Below are 23,935 nucleotides of genomic sequence, written 5' to 3'. Positions count from 1 at the left end.
GCTGGATGATGAAAACCAGACATAGTTTGAGGCGCAGGTTGAAGATGTGCGAATGTGAGGGGCTGCACCTATCTGTGGCACCTAAGTGCTCAGGAGTCAGCCCAGCTGCATTGAGTCTTTGTGGCATGTGCTTGCCTGCTGAGCTCCATTGTGGCTTTCAGTCAGGCGTTCGCTGTCTGAGCCCCAGGCTGGGCTAGACTTGCGTTGGTAGGCAGGCGCCTGCCTTCCTCTTTCGGTGGGTGTCTGGCTCTTTATTTGCACAAAACTGAACATTCTGCCAGGATTTAGCCTCGTGGCCACTAGGGGGCGCCCGGAGAACGATGGAGCCTCGTTTATCCTCAGCGAGACCAGTTCGCTGTTATTGTCTAGTTCACCCTCCCATTGTCCTATTAATTTCGGCGAAATTGCTTGTTTCATTAAAAAAATTATGTAAAGATTTTGAAGCTGGCAGTAGATATAGGCCCAGGGACTGACAGTTCCCAGGCTGCGTCACTTCTCGTGGGACTGTTTTCTCCTTGATTGCTAAGTGGAGTGCTAGCAAGACCCTCTGGTGAACAGCTTGCCCTGAACAGATAGGAAACTGACAGTTTGGAGGAGAGAAGTCCTCCTGGGTCCAGCATCCTCCCCCGCCGAGTGCGCTGTTCACAGATGGCAGAGGAGCTCAAATGAGAAACTGGATTTGTCAGGTGGAAATTCCCCATGTCTGGCTGCATAGAAAAGAATAGAAGTAACAACAACAAAACTATCGGTCAGCTTTGTGCTTGCCCATTCAGTGCCTGGTGACTCAATGTCAAGAGCAGCGAAATTTCATGAGATTAGTGTGACACTCGCAACTCGCCTCCAAGCTCCTGTTGAGGAAGCGCAGGAGCAGGCTTAATTCTGCTGGCTGCGGTGGATGCTTTTGATCCAGTCCCTTGGAGAGCATCTCGCAGCAGCAGCAGTGATGTCCCCTGCTCTGTTGATGTAAATCAGGTGCTGGGTATTAATGCGAGTCAACCAGTCAGAAATGCTTGGGGGAGTCAGCCTTCCTGCCCAAAGCAGGGGTTCTGTTCACAGAGGAGAGTAATTTCTTGTAGCTTAGAACTTCTACCTGGAAGGGCCTTCTGGGTGAGACACTGCTTGGCACAGCATTGTGGCAGACTTAGGAGCCTGCAGCCAGCTGGTTCAGCTCTGCATGGTCCAGCTCTTTCCTTGTCATGCCCAGATGTGGTCTCCCGGCCACAGCTTAAGCATGTCTGTAAGGCAGGAGCTCACAGTGGCTTTGGAGGACGAGCCTGATGTGGGGTCAGCCTTACATAAAGGCTCTGGCTGCCATTCCAACTCTTGACTGATCCCTTCCTGGCACTGGAGCTGTTGGGAAGCTGTTTAACTGTGAAATGCCAGTTTCCTCAGCTGGGAAGTTGGATGCCTACAGTAATAACTTCTTAGGCTTTTGAGAGTTGCAGAAGATAAACTGGGTAGTCTCAAAGGGGAAAAATGGAAACATTCTAGTGTCCCTTCCTGGTAGATTTTATTTCTTATTCTCATTTATGATTGCATCTATATTTTAAGGCTGTCAGAGAGGTTGCAACGGCCAATTAGCCTTGGATCTTTCAGAGAGAGAGAGGGAGGGAGAGAGAGAGAGAGAGAGAGAGAGAGAGAGAGAGAGAGAGAGAGGGGCAAGGGAGCTACTCACTTTGCCAGGGTAATTAGATTAATTAGGGAGGTGCAGGCATAGGAAGGCAAGACAGTCGACCAGATCCAGATAGGATCTGAATGTGTTTCTACAGTGTTGAATTTGGGCCCCATTTATTACACAACCTTTGTTTGGATGAAGTTTTGGACTGGCTGTGGAATGAACTTCTGGGTCATCCTATGGCATGCACTTTTTGGGAGCCAATTCCTTGGACCTTTAGGGCACACAAAGTATTGCTAAAACAAACACTATACAGCACAACAAAACAAAAAATAGAACCCAAACACACAATTTGGGGTGGAGCATTTGACCAAAGTGAATCTTACAAGCATAAGCTCTTGCCAAAAGCAGTTCCTTCAGCCCAGTGATGGCAAACTATAGATCTGAGAGCTAAGCGAACAAGGTGGCCTGCCCAGCTTTGTGATGCATGGGCATCACGTGCACAGTGGCTGAGGTGCTGTATTAGAATTAAGGCTCAAGTTCAGTTTCCAGAGAACCAGAGATCTCTGCCAATGTGTCAGCCCAACCTCTCACAGAAATGTTAAGTGACTAGCTTGGGTGAAGAAACCTGATTGTTGATCAGGGATGTCTGTCTGTCCTTTGTTTAATGACGTGGTCCTCGTTCTTTAAGAACTTATCTCTAGCAGCAGACATGAGATGCATCTGCAGATATTGAATGAATTCTGTTAGATAGTATGACTAAGATTTCATACTGTCTGCCACGCACACTCACCATGTTAAATGTGGAGCCAGGCGTGAATAAGCCCAAGGAGCCTACAGTAGAAGACAGGGAGGGGACAGTTCCCAGGCCTGTGTCACACTTTATGGAGGTGTCATAATTTCAGGGGGTGACCAGCACTAGCTTGATGGAGCTTAGTTCATTAATATGAGTTTGATCCTGAGCGGAAATATCTGTTCCTGCTGTTACAACCAGAAGAATGTGTGTGAGAATATTTAAGAGTGTGTATAAGAGAGAAAATATGTAAGTGTGTGTGTGTGTGTGTGTGTGTGTGTGTGTGTGTGTGTATGAGAGAGAGACTATTTAAGAGTGTGTGTGTAAGTGAGAGAATATGAAAGAGTGTATGTGTGTGTCTGAGAGAGAGAACGTAAGAGACTGTGTGTGATAGAGAGAGCATATGTAAGAGTGTATGATAGAGAATATATAAGTGTGTGTGTGTGTGTGTGTGTGTGTGTGTGTGTGTGTGAGAGAGAGAGAGAGAGAGAGAGAGAGAGAGAGAGAGAGAGAGAGAAAAGAGAGAGAATAAGTAAGAGTGTGTGTGTGTGTGTCCCTGTGTATATGTGGGTCTACATGTTCATGTGGGTGAACATGTGGAGACCAGAGGAAAACCTTGGGTGCTGTCCCTTTCTGCTTTGAGAATGTCTCTCATTAGTATGGCTGTGGACTGGCTGGCCAGCAAGCCCCAGGGATTTACCTCCCCAGTGCTGGGATTTCAAGAGTGTATCACCATAGCCAGCATTTTTATGTGGGTTAAACTCAGGTCTTCTTGCTTGTACAAGTAATGCACCAACTGAGCCATCTTCCAGCCCTCACCACTGATGTTGTGAGATGAGGTGTGTCATGTTGAGCCTTCACAGACATGTCCCTCATTAAACCCTCTCCTCTGAGGTGTTAAACCTTAGTTGGACCCATTTTACAGATGGAGAAAATAACACATTAGTGCATAATGAGTCAAGGGTCACAACTGGACAGTGTCTCATAGGTCTGTCTGGAAACACATTGCTGTTAGAGGAATCAAGAACCTCCCTTATGCCACACAGCAGTGACTCTGGACATGCCACTTTGCCAGTTGTACCAGGTCAGCTGCAGCCTGCTTCTGTTTTGAGATGGGTTCTTGCTGTAGTTTAGGAAGTGACTAGAGAGGCAGGGCCTTGGCAACTAAGGCTTCTAGGATGGCACAGGGGCAATTCACAGAGCAAAGGACTATCACGGAGGGGTGGAGATTATGGGTTACTGTCTATGACCTCAGAAGGCACTAGAATTTGTTGGCAACAGAAGGCATGGCTGGTAATGAGTGAACAGAAGCAGAAAGTCTGCAAACAGGCAGACATGCCCTGCACACACCCCTGTGCTTGCTGTTCTAGTCTCTACCAGCCAAGGAGAGGGGAGGCCAAGTATCACTGAAGCTGTCGCTGCGTCTGGGCTTCAGAAGCCTGGGACCTGGGGACATCACAGGGATGGGTGATGTCAGATTTATGCTGGGCTGTAGTGGGATGCAAGATTGATCAGGTAGATGGAGGCTGGGATAGTTGAGAATAGTAGCAGTTAATACTTCTCTAGTGTTGGGGGATATGCCAAGTACATAGTAACAGACCGAACTTCCCGTTTTCCAGAAGAAGCAGCCGAGGCCTAGTGAGGTTATCCAGCTTCTACAGGGTCACACTCAGCAGCAAGGCCAGTGTTTGCCCCAGAGACCTTGGTCATGACTCTTGGAAGTCAGCAGAGCTGGATGCAGGTCATAGAGGGGTTCTGTGCTTGGGGGTTTGGGGTGCTGGCCTGGAGCAGGGAGGGTTTCCCAAGAGTTAAGGTATGAAAAGATTAAGAGTTGGAAGCATCTTGGGAAAGAGATGGGCCAGGGGTGGCAAGGTGTTGTTTCTTGTACCCAAAGCACATGTTAATGACTCAGACCAACCAAGGAGCTCTTCATCACTGCATTCTTTGTTCCCCAAAGAGCCTGATCCTGAATGCCTGGGGCTGGGGGTGGGGGCTTCCATGGTGAACAAGTTTGCTTTCTTAGCCTGTAGAGAAAAAAGCACCCACAGTGTGCCAGGATTTCTTGATCTCCTTCCTCTTAGGATGTGGCAGGAGATAAGCAGGTCAGCTGAGGCTCCTTGTCTGAGTTACACCCTGTCTGACTGCCTTGAACCCATCTCACACGGCCGCCCACCAGAGATGTTTCGCTGAGGGCCAAGCATGAAATAGGCCCCCAACCAAGACTTGCAGGATGGAGCTGAGATGAATAAATCTAGCTCGGGAACATCGGAGAAGTGTAGTTGCTGAAGCTTGTCCTCCCTGACCCCGAGGAACATTTACATTAGTTGGCAAGGAAACACAAGACTGTAGATGAATGGATGAGCAGAGCCATGTCTGCAAAGACAGGCAGACCCTTCCCTGCACGAATTCCTTTGCTGTTACATTCGCTCATCCATTCATCAGGGAGAGACGTAGATCCAGGGCTTGTCGGGTTCCTGGCTGTGGCTTCCTGTCCTCAGTGGCTCCAGAGTCAGACAGCAGAAATCTCATTCATCTTTCCCACATGAAAGTCTTGGAGCATCTGTAAGTTATGATTTGTGAAGTATCCACTTTAAAGCAGAATGCATTTATCACTGCGCGGGTCCAGACGACACTGGCAAGTGTCACTGTGAGAAGATCCCAGGCCCCAGGAGGGGAGGGGCTGGGCCAGATGACCCACCCGTGAGTGGAGTCTGGCGAAATTGATAAAATTCCCTGGAAACAGCCCAGGAGCAGCCAGATGTTGGCTTCATGGCAAGATTCTTCAGTAAGCTTTTAACTTACTGTAAAAACCGAGGCTGGGCAATTTCACTCCTAGGTCTACCCAGGAGAAATATAAACACATGTCCTCATAGAAACATGTTCACAAAGACTTGGAACAGCTAAGTGGAAGGCGTACAAATGTTCACCTCCCTATGAATGGCTACATGAAATATGGTGTGTTCACTTTACTTGGAATATTCTTGTGACCTCTTGCATAATTTTATTTATTGAGAATTTGTGGAATGTTATTCAGCAATGAAAAGAAACAAAGGGCTTCGTATGTGCTGTGGCATGCAGCAACCTTGAAGACATGACGCTAAGTGGAAGAAGCCAGTTGTGAGAGACCACCACACAGCACACGATTCTATGTCTGTGAAATGTCCCACGTCAGCCAGACTGTACAGACTGAAAGATTAGCAATTGCAGTGCTGATGGGAGAGTTGGCAGTAAGCGGGAAGTGCCTGCTAACCGGTATGTTTATTTTTGGGGTCATGAGAATATTTTACAGTTGTGATGAAGATTGCACAACTTTGAGAATAGACTAAAACCCCTGACTTATGTACTTTAAAGTGAGTGAACTGAAGGACATGTGGATCATATTTCAAGAAAACTGTTATTTGAAAAATGTGGGACTTTGGGGCAGGGAGTGGTGATGACTGGGAAGGCCATGGTCTGTCTGTCAGCCCTCCAAGATGTCAAACCTGCAGTCCTATGAGACCCCCATTTTTTGTAAAAAGTGTTGGGACACACACGCACATGCACAGGCAAACACGCAGGCACATACATCTTGGAGATAGAATCTCTGTATCCATATCTCATCCCAGTCCTTGACAGCAAGGTGACCTTGGGCAGGTTACTCTATTTTGGCTTCTGCTTCTCTTTTTCTCATCAGGAGGCTATGATGGATCTTGTCTGGTGGCTTGCTGAGAGGATTCAATGAGATGATGTAGCTAAGTCTACTGCCTGGTGTGGTAGCCGCCATCCCTGCGGCCAGGGTCATTGCTAGTCTAGATGTCTTCTGCTCACTTGTCTGACCTTGTGCCCGCAGGCATGCATATCCTGCTTGGCAAACCCAGGTGGTGGCTGTAACTTTTCTCTGCTCTTCCCAGATGGCATGCTGCCCTGCTCTGGCTGACACAGGACGCATGTACCTTTCTTCCTTCCCACTTAGCAGTCACCTGGAGTGTTTCACGTGTGCTGAAAATGGGCCCAACACTGTGGGGACATTTCAGAGGAGACTGTGGTGTCTCCTGCTATCGAGATACCTAGAATTTAGAATATAGCAAGTAATTCATCTGAAATAACCAGAGTATAAAATCAAGCAGTTGTGTAAGAAATGCCAGCAGTGTAGTAGGCAGACCGAGGGCCACATCCCACTTGCTTCTCAGTAGCTGCAGGCCCCTGGGAGAGCTGCATGTTTTTGTGGTTAGCAAAAGCATCTCCCAGTACCATATTACTTAGAATCAACATTAGAAGAAGGATTTGGAAGCTTCTGATGCAGAACCTGTGGCACAGTAGGACTTTAGACACATTAGCTAGTAGTTTTATTACTGATAAGGTCTGGATTGATGCTTTCTGTCAAAAGTGTATGGAGCTGGGTATGGTGCTGCACACCTCTGGGTACTGTGGAGAACCCGAGGGCCTTGGCTCGGCTCTCTCTGTTAAAATCCCCCTTTGGGTTCACAGGGACTCAGTTCTGTGTTTACATTTGCCATAGCCATCAAGATTCCTTCCTTGTTCCTCTGTCCCAGCTCAGCTTTGGTTTCCTCCCAGCATGGAGGTTGGATTTTTGTGTGTGCAGCCCCTTCTTGTCTATCAGCCACTAGGGAAGACCCAGGCTCTGTCGCACTGGTGTTGTGTGCATGGTAGGTACTCTGAATGAATGAATGAATGAATGGGTAGTCTGAATGAATGAATGGACAACTGCTGCAGTGTGTCACCATCCTGAGAAGGGAAGGTCCCGGAAGGCCAGAGGCAGCAGGAAGTTCCCCTGGGGGCTTTGTTATTGCTCTGCTCACCATTTGTACAGACGTATGCTTCTGTGTGGCTGGGGAGAGAAGAAGGCGGAACCATCCACTGCCTGCTTCCTGCGCATCTGCTCCTCACTTCTGGGGAACTCTGTACCTTCCTTGCCTGGGCCGCTTCTGGGAGCCTACTGTCTAGCCCTTTTCATGGGCTGCATGTTGTGGGTTTCATCCTGTTCGATATTACATCAGAGCAGCAGGAGCCAGGGTGTCCTCTGCTCGTCCTCCTCCGCCGTAAGACACACCCCACTGCCCAGGGCCTTTCGGCAGCCTCGTTTTTCTGTTGTTTCTGTGTGGCTGAGAAATATGGGCAACCCGAGTGCATGAGTGATTGCAGTATCTGTTTTGCTAATGAAATCTCAAAGCCAGGCCTGGTGGCACAGGTTTATAATCCCAGCCATTTGAGAGACTGAGAGGCGGGAGGATTGTAAATCCAAGGCCTATCTGGGCAATTCAGTGAGACCTTGTCTCAAAATAAAAAGTATAAGAAAAGGCTAGGGTTGTAACTAAGTGGTAGATCACGTGCCTAGCATGTGCAAAGCCCAGCGTTCAATCCCCAGCACTTGGGGGGGGGGGGGGGGGGGGGGGGGAGGGATCCCAGGATGTAAATGTTCTGGAGTTAAGTGAAGTCTCAGAAGAAAAGAATTAGGCTGTGCAAGCCCCATTTTCCAGGAAAATGCTATTATCAAAAGTTTTTAAAAATTACTTTTTTTTTATTTCGAAAACTACTGTTTTTATAAATCAAGATGTAGCAGAAAAAAACAGGGTTTGTTGCTACAAAGGAGGAGGGGGTTAGGCAGGGCTTCTTAATGCTTCATTTGGTGATGCCATTTGCAAACCACAAATGAAACAAAACAAAAACACAATAACCCCCCCCTCCCCCTTGCTTCAAGTAGAAAAAGCAATTGTTTCCTAAAACAGCTCACGAAGGAAAAAATATAACAACTATTTAGCATTTCTCTGGGGACAGTACCGTCTGACATTCCTTTCAGCCCCACGATGAGCTCTAATTTTATGAAAAGTTTGGATCGGCCACCAGTTTTCTGGAGGAACTTAAGAGACTTGTATTTGTGCTTATGCGTAACGTGAAGAAATCTCCTAAAATCTGCCTAGCTTGCCAAGGACAAAGTGGTCACCAGTGGAGTGACAGAGGGGAGAGAGATCTCTGTCAGCTTTGGCTGACAGTGGCGTGTGCTCGGCTTCAGGCCCTGGCGCTTGGCTGGCCTGCCTGCTGCTTCTAGCTGGTCACGGGCTATGAAAGCTCCAGCTGAGCACAATGCCTCACACCTGACTTTGTCCAGTGTTCTCTGAGCCGGGAACATTAGGGCATCTGGTAATTGGGTGAGACGCACTGGGTAGCATGTGGTGCTCTGGACGACCCTTGCTCACAGTGCGTGCTGGTCTCTTCCTCTCATTTTTATCTCTCCTCTGCCCCAGACCAGCACTGTCACATAGGGACACCTGTAGTTATTAAAATTAATTACCATGAAATTAAATGAAAGGTTCGGTTTCTTAATTGCATAAGTAGTCCTGTATGCTTGGAGTCTACCATTGGATAGTGCATGGCAGATCAGTTCCACCGACCCAGGAAGTTCTGTCTGGCAGAATTTAAGCTCTCTATATGCTGAGTTTAATGAGGTAGGGACAGGTGCACCTCCTCCCCACAGCTCCTGGTACTGCTTCACAAGCACCTCTTCCGGGATTTGCTGTACTCCCCACCCCCATGTCTAGATGAGAGCCTAATGAGTGAGAAAATGTCTGTGTTAGCATTGTTTGGTGTATGCATGAAACCTTCCAAAATATGAAATACTTCCAGGGTTGCCACTGACTGGAGTTATTCTGGTATTTTTGATCATGTCCTGTGTGTTGGGCACCATGCAAGTCTCTGGGGATACAGGGATGGGGCCTCTCTAGTTAGGGTGCTTATGTAATCCAATGATTTTAAATTTGGAGGGACAAGCCATACTACAGGCTGCCGCTGTGAACATTCATAGACAGTCTTTGACACCCCCACCCCTCACCCCTGCCACCAAGAGTGTGATGAGTAGGACTGGGCTAGTCTCTGGGACATGAGGGGCATCTTAAGTTAACCAGGATGCGCCAGGGAATGAAAGGAAGGTAACCCACTACAGTTGGTATTTCGAGAAATAGCTTTGGACAGAACAGTGTTGTTTGGGGACACACCACACTGGTTTCTGCTGTCTGTTTTATAACACGCAGCACATGCAGAGGCCCTTGGTTCTTGTCTTGGGGTAGAAGCTTGTGATCTCCTTTCTTATTTCCCTTGTACAACGTGGTAACAGCAACAACTACATGAGTGAGGGTCATTGTGTGTTAGTGACATCCCAGTTGTGTTAAACTGCTGATCTGCATTCATCCTCACGGGGACCTGAAGAGACATACCTCACTGTCGCTCCTATTGGACAAATGGACAAGCTGAGGGCAGGAAAGTGATGCTCTCATTCACACTTACACAGCTTGTAAGTGGATCTGAATCCTGAACCATTGTGATACCGCCACTCACAGCCTCTGTGCTCACTCTCCAGAATGCCTGATATACCTCTTTTCCAGTTGCTTAAAGACAAGTTCAGGTACATTTAGGAAGTTTGTTTAGAGAAGTAACTCTCTAAACAATGTGAACATAGGTAGATACAATGTCCACTTCTGGATCCCTGTCTACCCCTACATCTCTGTACCTAAGGAACATAATTAATTTATTTAGAGAATATTCCTGTAGGCCTACTGTGTGCCAGTCCTGTTTAGTGTACAAGGCATATAACTTATACTTAGCTTGCTAAAGACTGCCTGAGCAAATGTGACCCCAGGTCATTGTGCCCTGCTGGAGTGGAGAGCACCAGCTGTGTATAAGCATGGAATCACAGAGGCTCTGGGGCCTGCACTCCTGAAGATGTCCCCATCTAGGCCTGGTCACACTGGGGCCTCACTCTTAGCAGGATGAGCCTCCCATGTCTTTGCCCCTGTATGTTCTCTCCATAGGGACCTGGCTGTCCAAGCCATCTCACAGGGCCTGGGCTGGGACCTTTTGCCCTGTTGCATCATAAGCTTGCCCGTAACTCGGCAGCTGGCTTGTTTTCTTTCTAGGCCCCAGTTGTAGTGACCTTTGCCTGTCTGTTTATTTCAGGGAAATAATTCCATCCGGCAAGTATCGATTCCCTGGGGGCTGGAGAGGCATGTCTGGAGGGATTTCTTTTAGTGGGGTGGCCTGAAATGGCCTCTCTAAGAGGTGACAGCTGTCTCCTTTCCCTCAGCTCCTTCTCACGTTGCCCTCTGACATCTCCTTCTGAGGCTTAGCGTTTGAAGTCTTATGGGAATGTTCTTAGACATATGTCTGCATAGCTCTGTTTGTTAGCAACATTGATAAGAATAACCATGAGCATGCTTGGAACGTATACAGTGCTGTATATATGTGGGTCTGGGCATTTTCCATAGCTTAGCTCATTGTACTTTGCTTGTTCTTAGAGGTAAAACTAAGCTTTTTAGTCTTATAAGGGGGGTTATGATTGTGCAACAATTTCCTGGCCTTAGAGATGCTGTGTTTCATGATACAGAGAGGGCCATGTTGGGGCCGCTGACCGGCTGGGTGGGAATGAAGCATAAGTGAATGAGGAAAGTGGCCTTGCAGCCCCTGAACATTCAGCCTGCCCCGAGCTGCCGGCAAGGAAATGCAGGACCGGGCAAATCGCATGTTTAGTGTGGAAATAGTAATGAGTTATAACAGTCTGAATGCAGATGTGTTTCCAAGTGGACAAAGCCCACTTGTAGATGAACCAGTTCTCTTAAAAGCTGTAGGCATTAAGGACACTTTGTCAGCAGTGTCTCTGGCTCACCCCTAAGTGTTCCTCAGTAGTTCAGGAATCTTCATGTCTGCTATTTACAGTGGGTCTGTCTTCTCCATCAACTTTTATTCCTCTTTTTGTGACCTGTTTGAAGGATAAAATTCCCCTTTTCCTACAGTAAAAGAAATGGCCCGCTCTAATTCTGAATGTTCATGAGACAGAGGAGTTAAAGATTAACGTTAGTTGACATGTCTCAAAAAACTTTGTGTATCTTTTTCTGTGTGTGCATGCATACATGCAGGTGTGTGTGTTAGTTAGTTGATGTTAGGTGCCTTCCTGTGCGAGTATGAGTCTGTGCATGTGAGTGCAGGTACCTAAAAAGGCTGAGGCATCCAGTCCCCTGGAGCTGGAGTTACAGGTGGTTGTGAGCTGTCTGACATAGATGCTGGGATCAAAATGTGGGTCCTCTGAAGAAGCAGTATGTGCTCTGAGCCACTGGGCCATCTTTCCAGCCCCCTCCTCCTTATTTTTTGAGACAGCATCTCTTGCTGAACCTAAAATTAATGGATTAGGCTAGGTTGCCTGATCAGCAGCCCTGGGATCCTCCTGTCTCTACCTCCACAGTCCTGGGGCTACAAACCTAAGCCACAGTGCCCAGCTTTTTTATGTGGGTGCTGGGGATATGAACCCATGTCTTCGTGCTTGTGTGGCAAGTACTTCCTGTCCCCATCCTGGTAGCTGCCACATTTTAATTCTGTCAGAGAGGCTGTTTCTGAGTCCATGTGTCCAGCTTCTCTATTGTTTGCTGTGACTAAACTTTTTGAAATTACATTAATATGAATACTCTGCATGGGTGTCTGCAGGGGCCCAGTGCATGGATTCTGGGGCATTTCTATGGGTGGCTTTCTGGGGGTTACGGTCCATTCTTGTATTGGTTCTGAGAGTGCATCTAATGAAGTCTGTGTTTTTTAATCACTGGGTGAGCCGATGGTGGGGAGCAGGGCTCCTGGGGTCGTCACTTGGTTGGCATGTGGCTGAGCTGGGTGTCATGACTGAAGGTCATGAGCATTTCATATTTTCTACCTGTTACTTGTGTCTTAGATTGTGGGTTAAGGGGTAAGTGATTTGGGTATAAAGGAGCCATGGCTGTTTGGAAAATTGAAACCAGAAAAAATAGTCCTTCTCTTAGTTCAATCATCTATGGTGCTCAAGAGACAGAATTTTGGACAGCTGTTGTAAGGGGATAAGAAACAGCATTTGGCCTCGTTAGCAGGCCAGACCAATCTCTGTTGGAGCACCAGTCTTAGGTTAGTTAACTCTGAGATCGACTCCGAAACAGACTTGAAAGCAACTTGCATTATTATCTGTACATAGCTTACGTTTTATGGCCTGCTTAGAGCCTAGCTCTTGGGAAGGGTTGTCTCATTTACTTCTTCGTCTTCAATACAGATGGGTGCTCACATCAGAGGGAGGCTGGCTTCAGATGTCTGCTCCAGGTGTTGTAGCTGGACTGTAGGAGTCCACTAAATAAATGTAAGAGTTTGAGGGAAGAGAGAGCTATGTCTCAAACCAGATGTTTTACATGCAGAACATCTGGGCAACACTGGTATTTGTGTGTATGGTACACCAGAAAGCAGCTTGGTGGGGCTCCGCTGAGATGTCTCTGGCCTGGTGGCTGGGTCTGGCAGTTCTGCTGGGAGGTCCTGGTTGTTATGAAGCACTGCCTTGAAGGCCCTGCTCTGGGATGAGTGTCTCTGTGGCTACACACTCTGGAGTGTGCTGGTTAGCTCATCTCCCTGACCAGATGGTCACCACTCATGGACAGTTTGACAGCTGAGCTGTCTGTGCCCTGAGCCCGTCTCCTAGTGAGATACATTTCTGCTTTACCAGTTGTTTGACTGCCACCAGTTCCTGCCCTCCTTCAGGCTTCGCTTATGTTCCCCGGGAAAGCATAATAATGTTGTTGCAAGGCTTTAATGAGGGAGAGGCTGAGAGATTTCACAGAATGGTACCCGAGGCTAGGCATCCACTAAGAGCTTGATAACTGGTAATTATTGTGATCACTGTTAGCAATTACGTGAGTCAGTCTGAACCATTTCCATTGGAAAGATGGGAAGTTCACGGTCAAGGAATTTGGCAGCAACTGGGGATTTAGCACCTCAGAGCCATGTAATGGAAGACTCAGTGGCTGGTGGCTGAGGTTTGGGCTGGTGGAATGAGGTGATCTATTATAGTTTTGTCTGTTTTAACCTGTCTTTTAAAATTCTTAGAGTACATCTTAACAGCAAGCCTTGGTGTGGACTGTGTATTGGGAACTTGCTCCATCCTGGGTGTGCTATGATTTGGCTTGGATATGCTGTAGAGGTGGCTTCAGTGTGAATAGAGTTTATGATATTGGTGATGGAGGTGATGGGAGGCAACCCAGGTGTCCAACACAGGACCATGTCTCCAGATTGATGCAGAATCCTTGGCAAGATGGAAAAGTTAGTAGAGATAGACTGTGGAAGGATCCTGGCAGAGCAAATGACAGGCACAGACCTCCAGGGAGACATGATCACACTCTCTCAACCCAGGCCTTCCCAGAGTCCCTGGGATGATCACAGAGCCCTTCCTCAATTTTCTCAGGAGTGGGAGACCAAGGATGTGACACTGGCTAAGTCTTCACTGAGTGGGGCTTCAGGAAGTGCCAGCCCAAGAGGAGTATACTCCATGGGGTTCACGTTGTCATTGCTTGGGACTGTTGTCAGTAGCCAGAAGGGTGTTCCCACAAGCATCCTTGAGTAGGCCTGTGGAGCACTAATTAGGGAGCTGAGAAGCCTGAAGAAGTGTAAGGGGTGTGAGCTGGGATCAGCCTATTCATTCTGAATAGTGAGCAGCAAGGGCTTCCCTTTGCAAGGAACAAAGGTGCTGATGAGGCCAGAGGGTGAGGCTGAGGTGACAGACGGGAAGCCTGTGACATCTTCACTCCCACTATATTATGGCCTTGCACATCATAACTGTTATTCACAACTTTTCCTAATAGCGGGAGTTCTGTCAGGATAAAAATAACTTCTGACAAATCTTTCCTTTACTTATCAGTAAGATCATCCATGATAAAGATGGAAAATAAAGTTCTATTGGAAGGAATGGCTTTGTGCCCCTGAAAGCTTTTATCTGTCATGTCCTCCACCAGGGCCCCCCATTTCAGCATCTGTAATAACATGCTCAGCTGGCTCATTCCTCTGCATCCATACCAAGATGCAGCCCACGCTCTGCTGTAGTCTGTGGCACACAGGTCCCTTTCCAGTCCTCTGCTTCTGCCTGTTGTACCTCACCATCTTATGACTTGAACGACTTTGTTCAGATCCCCAGCTGAGGTGAACGCAATAGAGTAATTTCCTTTCTCATTGGAACTGAACTTGGCCTCTTAGGCCTTTTGTGTCCTTGGCTTATTGTTTCCAATGTCAGTGATTCAGCTACAATCTGAAGTTAATATTGAAAATCATTTGCAGTGAATGAAGCAAGGATGGGACCCCCGCCCCAGTACATGTTATGTCTGATAGCAGCAGGTCAGGCCTCAGAAATTGGAGCAAGGTTTGCACCCGACATCACCTCCACAGCTCTGAGGACATCGCCCTGACATCACCACTATGCTTAGACAGTGCTTTCATTTTCTTCCTTAATTTACTAATAATGCAAGAGTTCTGCCGTAGGAGCCTGCCTCACATGTAAATGTTAACAAGCCTTTGTCCACCAGTTTCTACACCAGGACTTCCTGCTCAGACTGTTAGTCTCTCTCTTGTGTATTATTGTTAAGTTTGGGAGCCTTGGCTTATCCTTTAGCTGCCTCGGGACCCAGTTTCCTCATCTGTGGAGTAGGGAGGTGGGCAGGGACCATCGTACCATCCTTACAGGTCTGGTGTCTACTTAGGATGCCATGGTTATGCCTTACATCCTCCCTGCTCCTTCCTCTAAAGCTTGATGTGATTCCCATACTGGCCTCCTGAGGTTAGACCTGAGGTCAGCCTCATTGTCAGATGGGGAAACAGAGCATGTGACTTGCTTATCCTAGGACCTCTCCAGCAAGTTTGTGGATGTACTGACAGGCCTGAGCACTGATGCTGCCTTCTCAGCGGTCCCGGCTGGAACTTTATTGGGTTCAGAAGTCCATAAATATAAGTTGTCCAGCCTTGACTTACTGAAATCCTGCTGTAAACAGCAGCAGGGGACCAGAGATTGGGATGGAGGTCTTCCAGCTTCTAGGCTCACCCAACCTCAAACCTTCTACCTCTTCTCAGGGCATTTGTCACCTGGGAGAAAACCATCTGTACTTCATGGGCTGGAGACATGGGTTAGTAGGTACGAAAGTCTTTGCTGTGCAAGCTTTAGAAACTGAATTTGGATCCTCAGCACCCTATGAAAGACTGAGTGGGTGTGATGGTCCACCTGTGTTCCCAACACATAGCAGGCAGAGACCAGGTCTTCAGAATAAGCAAACTAGACTAGCCAATGCCATGGATTCTGGGTTCAAGTGAGAGACCCTGCCTCAATCTGTGTGATGGAGAGTGACCAAGAAGGACAATGGCAACCTGGCCTCCACATGTATGTGCATACACATATACAGGTATCCACCCCATGTGGCCTGCCCCCCATAAGCATGCATACACATGACACACATGCACTAAAAATAATTCAGTTGCATTGCAGAATTGTGCTCTGGTGTGTTTGGCTTTCAGAAATGTGCAGCGCTAAAAATAAAGAGCAGTTTGGTGATTCTAGGCACAGCCCCCAGCCTTGCATTTGGAGTGCTTTTGTGGATCTAACAGTGTCAGAGTTAGCATCTCTGATGTTACCAGCAGGTTCTCAATGCCTCAGGCCATGTGCAGACTGTGAAGACACCCATCCGCCTTGGCTTCTGTGGCCTTGTGTCATCCATAGGCTCACTTTGAGCCAGGACAAGTGAACTGTTTCTTGGCAGCTAAGTTTCCATATGCTGGGGGTAAATTATCTGGGCCTCCTGCAGGAAGCAGCTCACTTTTAATCGTCCTCTGTATACGTGGGCAGCTCATTACCTCTGTCGGTCATTTAATGTGTAATGTGACTTATGTCATGGATAAGCTACAGACTAGAAAGAGCCAGCAGGGTCAGTGACACCTCAGAATATAGTAAATCACCTGAGATATAAAGTCTTTGGTATAGTGGATTTCAGGTCAGCCATGGTGACCTTATCTCAAAAACAAGGACTTCCCCCAAAAAACTCCTCCAAAAAACCAAAACAAAGCCTTGTGGTAGGGTCTCCTCTAGCCCCACCTCCACTCCTGAATTTTATCATTGCTTTCCACTCACCCATCTGGGATATCCACTGCCCATCCCTTGACAGCCACTGGTTCAGAGAACCTGCCCACCCTTCTTGGCCAACCCATTACTTGCTGTTGGCATGATCACCTGACACTACCTTTCCACGTGATTTCTTTTCACCCCTCTTGGTTCTTGCCAGGTCAGCCATGATCACTAACTTGTGTTTGTAAACCTTGACATAATACAAGGAGTGTAAATCCGCACTGAAATGTCTTGGCCCTAAGTTCCCCCTGTTGCAACATTGATACTGCACTCTGGGCATACTTGGCACAGTCCTTGGAGGGGGAAGGGTAGGTGGGGTGGATGCAGGAGAGTGAGGACTGACTGTGCAGATGAAGATGTTCCCAATCATTGCTCTGAGCTGACCCAGGCCAGAGAGAACAAACCTTTGCTGTTTAAAATCTGGAGCTAGAACATGTTTCTCGTAGTAGAAGAAAAATTGAAATCATCCGAGGAATCGTTTTGTTTCTGATGGGAGTTATAGAGAATATAGGGTTGAGACAGGTTGTTGAGGACTGTAGTTTCCAGAACTTCTTTCAGTGGTGGGCTGCCTTAGGGCACACACATACAATTCTTGGCTTCTCCCTACCCCTTGCTTGCAAAAACACCCATATTGGAACGTGAATAAACAGGCCTGGGAGGAAGGCAGAGGAGCCACCTGCCCTCAGGCAGAGCTGGCACAGGCCCTAGGTGGCCTGTTGAAGCCTGGCAGCTTGCTGCTCGGCACAGAGTGGAGGGTCACTGAATTGATTAGGGTTTAGGTTGCAACATAGGCTTCTGGGTGGCATTATCATGATCCAGGCAAAGACTTTCTGAATAAAGGCCCTCTGGTGGTTTGGGAAATCTTGGGTGTGTGTGGCCCATATGGAGCATGCAGGGCTTTGCCAGACACTGGCTGTGCTGCAGGGCTGTTGCTCTCCTGCTGTGGACTCTGACCCTTTGGTAAGAAGGGAAGACCCGGCTTACCAGGCTGCCTCTGACACAGTGTCCTGCTGCTCCTTTGGTGGCACGTGGAACTGGACCGGGCAGGTGTGAGATCACACCTTGTAAATGGCAGAGGGGCTGCCAGCTGGCCCTGCTGGGATTAGATGCACTCTGGTTCTGAGTGGTGTTTATGACAGGCCTCTTCCTGTGAGGCTCACCCCCCCAGGCTTCCTTTCTTCAGAGACCTCAGTCCAAAGCCCTTCACCATCATTTCTGAGGATACCCATTTTACCAGCTTTTGGAGACTTAGACATTCTTCAACACCCTCATTTGCCATGTCAGTGTTCTGGTTTTTAAGTTTTCTTTTGTTTCAATGTTTTGAGAAAGAGTCTCACTGTATAGCCCTGGCTGTCCTGGAACTCACTAACTCACTATGTAGATCCTTCTGCCTCTGCCTCTGGAGTGCTGGGATTAAAGGCATGTACCAATGTACCTGGCCCTTACTAGTGTTCATCCTACCTGTATCTACAGTGTCTGGAGTGAACAGTCTCCAGGCTCAGTGTCTGGCTATCAAATGTTGTAATTAGGACCAAATGAAATAAGATCTATGGATGTCAGTTATTGCTCTCATTGGGAACAGCATCAGAAGTTTGACCTGGTGGCAAAGGTTGCATCCTAGCCACCTCGGAGGCCGAGGCAGGCAGATCACAAGTTTAAGGTCTGTTTGAGCTATAGGCCTATTTGCAGGCCAGTCTGGGCAACTCAGGGAGACCCTGTATCTAAATGAATAGATAAATACAATAGGGTGGGGCGTGCAGCTCAAGAATGCTTACCTAGTATGCACAAGGCTTCAGGTTCCATCCACAATATTGCAAAAAAGAAAAAAAATACCATCAGTTATTGTAAATGTTGTTATGTTATGTCAGGCCTAAAGACAGGCAGTCATAGCTGGCTCCTTAAAATGAGGTCCCTTGAATAGCATGACTGCATCACTAGCAGCTTGCTACAAATCCGGAATCACGGGCCGTGCCCCCCACTTCTAGATTTAGAATTTGTGTCTTGTTTGAGAGGTGCTGTTTTAGAGTGTTCTCTGCTGGCCAGTATTGGGCAGTGCATAAGTGACCATTTGTATGAGGAGACTGGGGACCGAAGGGGCCTGCCACTATCTTGGTTAGAGCAGTGCCTCTGTCATGGCCAGAGCAGTGTCTGCTGTACACTGGCATGCCTTTCCATGGCCTCTCTGGAAATGTATTTAAATTTCAGCCTGTGTTTGCCACTGTGTGATGGAGGGGAATGGGGGGCTTGTGGGGTCCGGCCTAGTTATGACTTGCTGTGGCTAATGACCTCTTGGGCATGGCTCAGGTCTGCATCATTGTATCCTTCAGCCAGGCCTGGTCTATGAGCACTACCATTCAGTGAACAGATGTTCAGGGTCTTTAACTCCATTGAGAGGTGAGCAAGCAGAACTTCGAGGTCTGGGATTGCCCAAAGCCCCCCGCCAGGGGAAAGCCTGTGCAGACCGCTCTCTGCCTTCTTTCTCCTGCTTGTCACTGGGCTCTGGGCATGGATGACATGCCCCGCAGGCTGCGCAGCAGGTGGTTTGTGGAGACTAATCAATGAAAGAAAATCTGCCAACCCCAAAGAGAAGACTGGGCCTGTTACATTTAACGAGAGATGGGAATTGGCTGGGCTGCAGTGTGCCTCTGACAGCAAGCAGTCGGCACAGGGCAGAATTGAGAGCCCCACCCACGGCCAAGCGTGCTGCCACTGCATAAGGTTTCTACATTAAACTAAGGCCTTATTTAAAAGCAGACTGTTTTATACGTTGCACAGTGCTGTCTAGACTGGGGAACATTTATGGACGTGGCTGCAGTGTGTCACACACACACACACACCTGAGCCTCTTGCCCCAAGCTCGCCCTCTGCCTTGTGCTGGAAAGAAGTGGATTTGGGGTGGGAGAAGATGTGTGATTTAAGAAATCTGATCATCCACCCTAAGTCCTCTACTTCTCTCCATGATCCTTTGTAAATGTGAGAGTTGGAAAACTGGAAAAAAACTGTGTCGATGGTTTGGCCACCAGAGGAATGACATGATTTTTGTTGTAATTTTTTCTCATTGTCGGTGCATCTCCACCACCCCTTGCCTTGAGGACATGATGGACATGTCTTCCTGCATGTTTGGCCTAGTCAGGGGCAGGTTCTCAAAAAGAGATTGTGAAGCCTGAGGTCACAATGACATTGCATTTCCTTGTTTAGCTGGTGGGCATTTGCAAGAAGGAAATCGGGGTGATCCTGGGGTTGCTTTATGGGTTCAGGCTATTTGCCTTCCTGTCTGGTATGAATCTAAGGATGTAGGTACCAACTGTACTAACAATGGCTTTAGCTATCTTGAGCTTACCATTTTAAGTGACATTCTATTCCAAGACCAGGATGGTGCTATCTAGTCTTGTCTTCACTTAGGGGAAAACAAACATGGTCTCCACATGTAAGACCTCCACTTGCTGTGTCTTGAGGAACCAAGGGGAAATCAAGGTTGCTTTGAGGAAGAAAGGAAGGGTCTACTTATGGGACACTGACTCTGAGTAAAAGTGACTGACATTTACTGAGCAGTTACCTGGTCCAAGCATGTCTTAAGCACCTCACATGCAGTGTTTACAGGGCCTGTGAAACAGATTCTGTTAGCTCCTCACAAATGGATGGGGACACTGGGGTATGGGGAGGATACATAACATGCTTAAGGTCACACAGCTAGAGAATGGTTTTAGCCAGGGCACCGAGCCATGTTTCTAGCATTTACCTTATAATGCCTGTACACTAGCTCAGTTCATCCTTTACCTTCTTGAGGCAGAAACCCAGTTAGGGGCTGTGGTTCTGGGTCTCCATTCTCTATGCCTTTATAAAGGAACTTTTTGGCTGTCTGGGTCCTACACAAACAGGCCTAGTGTGCAACAAACCAAAAAAGAAAGAAGACTCAGTTGTTAGCTGATGTCCTGAAGAAGATGGAGTGGGGCGGGTGCAGACTAGGGCAATGTGGCTGTGCCAGTTGGAGGAGGAGGCATGAAGCAGAAGCCGCCATGAGAAGGATGCCAAGACCCACAGCGCACAGAGCTCCTCACAGTGTCTGTCTTGTGTGTTAGATGCTCGCTGAATGCTGACTCTTAGGGTGGCTCTGACAGTTTTCTTGGTTTGCCATGAACTGGCTGGCTGGCTCCGGAAGGGTTGTCTCCACAGTGGAACCCAGCGTCTGCCTGGCAGTTGCACTACACTCAGTGGTTTCTGGCTTTTGTTTCCCTGCGATTCCCACCACCCCATTCGAAATGGGAGCAGAAATGGGCCCCTGGCATTTTCAGTGGAAGATGTGCTGCAGTCGCAAAGGAGCTTTGGTTGGAGGGACAGTCACCCTGGTTATTAGCGGTTGTGGAGCCTTTGGGTTTCTGTGCACTGAGTGGGGATTGATCATAATGTGGACACTTTCCTTTCTTTCCCAGCTACAAGCATTGGCTTGGCAGTGGCACCATGAGACCCTTGGCCTGCCACTGGACTCTTGCAGGGAGTAGACAGAGGGCTCATTTTCTTATGTATTAGAATGTCCTTACTTCTCTGACCCTGGATGATGAAGGCATGTATTGCTGTTGTGATTTGACAATGGGGCTTCCTGGAGGCCAAGCTCAGCTTGCTGCACAGCCAGAGGGGGGGGTTTTCTGTCCTTGGCCCATCTTTAGTTTTTGAAGGAATGTAGAAGTTGGTCCAGCAGCCACCCACATCCTCCAGGGCCTGTGTGTGTTCACTGTCTGTTTCATCCAGGAATCAGCGCCCAGGATATAGGCCTCACTCAGCCAAAATAAAGCTTTCCAGTCATGGTTTTCCTTCTGACGTAAGCAGAGGTGGCTTTTCCTGCTGCACACTGAATGGGCCTCTCATGAGGGGCCTGAGCAGCGCTGAGCCTGGCACTGTGGTTACCAGAGGCCTTGAAGCTGGAAGCTCGTTCATCTTCCTGAAGTCTTCTTTAACCAGCCCCCATGGTCCACCCAGGATGGCGGGGGTGCCTCCAGTGGATCCCCAGCTGTGCGTCCTGTGTGTTATACTTGTGCCTTTCTTGATTACCAGGGAGACAGGATGTCAAGGAGACCAGAGATCATCTCTATGTGCGAGTATGGGCAGCATCATTTAGTGCGTGTGCCTCCCCCCTTTAAGTAAAGAGTTTTGTTCATTTAGTTAGTATGTGGGTGTGCATACATGTATGTGTGCATGTGTGTGTGTGTGTGTGTACTCATGTGTATCACAGTGCACATGTGATGGTCAGAGACAACGTTACCTTTCAGGCGATGCTTCCCCCCCCCCCCCCCCCTTGTTTTCTGAGGCAGTGTCTTGTTTGTCCGGCTGCACTGTGTGCTTCAGGCGAGCTGGCTGTAACCTGTCCGCGGTGATGCTCCCTGCCTGCATTCACCCCCTGTCACCAATAGGAGTAGTGACAGACAGGAGCCACTGTATTTGGCTCACTCCCCTCCCTTCCTCCCTCTCTCCCTTCCTTTCAAAATGTGGGTTGCAGAAATCGAATGCCTGTCTCCAGGCCTTGCTGCAAAGCACTTTTAACTGCTGCTGCATCTCACAGGTCCTGATTCCTTTCTTTTGCCCCCATTACCACTTTCTAGTCTAGGGTCTAATGCCCCTCCATGCTGTTCTCTCCTTTTCTCCTTTCTCTCTTTGTTTTTTCTTTCTACCTGATGCCTGTCTGTGCTGAATGTCTGTTCAGGTCTGTCATGAGCCCAGCATGGGGGTCAAGGACCGGAGACACAGCAGAGGCTAAGCTCCCCAGCTGGGAAGGCAAAAGGCTGTAAAAGTGCACATCCTGGAGAGGGATAATGTAAGGAGAAATACAAGGGGCAGCTGTGCCAGCTCAACCAGCTTCCAGGAGGCGTGCACATAGCAAGGCCAATAACAGTGGCTCCTAATCCTTGATGGTCTCGGTAGAAGTGCTTGTATTAACGTACGTTTCTATTTATAGTTGGTGGGAGCTGGGTGGGGCAGGAGTTGCAGGTGTGGGTCCATTCCTGCTGTAGTGGGCTGGGGGCCACTCTGTGATTCACCTGTGGTAGTCAACGCGTGGTTAGTTGTGAACTGCTTCTCACAAGGATTTGTTTTGCAGATAACACCATGCCTTATAACCTAGAGGGATGGGCTAAGTGCCTTTCACCTAGGAAAGGATGGAGGTCAGGGGAGAGCTCATTTGGGGAACTGAGCAGGCTTACAGGGTGGCAGTGGGTTGGTGGAAGGTTCCCTGTTTCTGTCCATTGCCAACTTGTTTGTGCACAGACAGATCCATTGGCAAAAGTCTTTTCCTCATTAGACTCCTGTTACTGTTTGATGTCCTTTCACATGTTTGAGTGGCCTGTGCTGGCCTCGGCACAGACACTGGCAGGCAGCTTCTGGAATTGACAGGGGCTGGGCACAGAGAGAAGCTCTTGCATCCTTTGCTTGGTCCTGGTCCTTTGTAATTGAACCTGCCTGGGAAGGGGGAGGGATGCAGGAAGGATCTGAGGCCTAAGAAGATGTGTGAGCGCAGCCTGGGCTGTGCGTTCAGAACAAGGGGCTGGAGGCACGCTGGCTTTGGGAGTGGCCACCCAGGGGTTTTGCTTGTTTTTAAGTCATCCCTCCAGCCTCACAGTGAATCAAAAGCTTAGATTTCCCTTCCCGTGATTGGCCTGCAAAGCCACCTCGCCTTTGACCCCTCCTTTACCCTCAAAGGATCAAGACTCCTAGAATAAATGAATCTTGCCTGGTTAAAAAGCTACTCCTAATGAAGACCTAAAGCCCAGGCTGTTACACATGCAAGGCATGACAGGGGTTGCTGGGGAGCTCTGTTGTGGTGGTTGTCAGTTTGGCCAACAAGCAACATCTGTATTTATTTTCCACCCCACTCCCCCATCCCCAAAAATGGCTGATTTGCGTCTGTTTAGTTCTGTGAGTAACATTTCATTTCCTGACTTTATAGGTTGCTATAAAATCCATCCGTAAGGACAAAATTAAGGATGAACTAGACATGGTTCACATCAGACGAGAAATTGAGATCATGTCATCCCTCAACCATCCTCATATCATCAGTATTTATGAAGGTCAGTAATTCCTCTCCTCCTCTACTTCTGTGTTAGTTACCATTTCACATACCACAGGGGCCTTCCTTGCCAAGACTTTGAGGTAATTGCCCTTCTGGGCAGGAGCCAAATATTTTGCTTCATGATATAAAAATAGCCAAGCATTATCTCTTACTTGGTTACCTTGAATGCAACTAGATACATGTAGGGCAGCTCATCTGAATCGTGAAGCATCTGTGGCTGCGCCTTCTCTCCTCTTCCCAGTTCCTTCACTTTGGCTGTTGCTAAGTAACCTGTCTTATTGAAAGCCGGTATGCTGGAAAAAAAAAAAAAAAGGACAGCTTGCTTGGTGACCAGCAACAGTCAGTACGTTGTCAGCGTCATTGACATTCCTCACACTGATGCTACTTCGGGTGAAGAGGTCCTCCAGGTCATTGTGAGTTGGAAATAAATTTAGAGGGCTGAAGAGTCAGGGAGAAAAATGCCCTGGAGGTTTCCTAAGGGGAGTCCAGCTTGTAGCTGGTGTTTATAAAGTGTAGGGCAGGGAAAGCTTGTAAAATGCTGAGCTTCGC

General features: G+C 48.1%; 1 protein-coding gene across 1 annotated transcript in view; it reads left to right on the top strand.

Moving 5' to 3' along the window:
- Nuak1 (NUAK family kinase 1) overlaps positions 1-23,935 on the top strand; it is a 67,315-nt gene that overhangs the window by 2,602 nt on the left and 40,778 nt on the right. The window contains exon 2 of the mRNA XM_036170090.1: positions 23,264-23,384. Within this exon, the coding sequence (XP_036025983.1) occupies positions 23,264-23,384 (121 nt within the window). The remainder of the gene's footprint in view (positions 1-23,263; positions 23,385-23,935) is intronic.

This window comes from Onychomys torridus, chromosome 20, assembly GCF_903995425.1.
Source record: "Onychomys torridus chromosome 20, mOncTor1.1, whole genome shotgun sequence".
Classification (NCBI taxonomy): Eukaryota; Metazoa; Chordata; class Mammalia; order Rodentia; family Cricetidae; genus Onychomys; species Onychomys torridus.
Note: the sequence above shows the minus strand (reverse complement) of the source record. Positions and strands in the feature narration are given on the sequence as shown.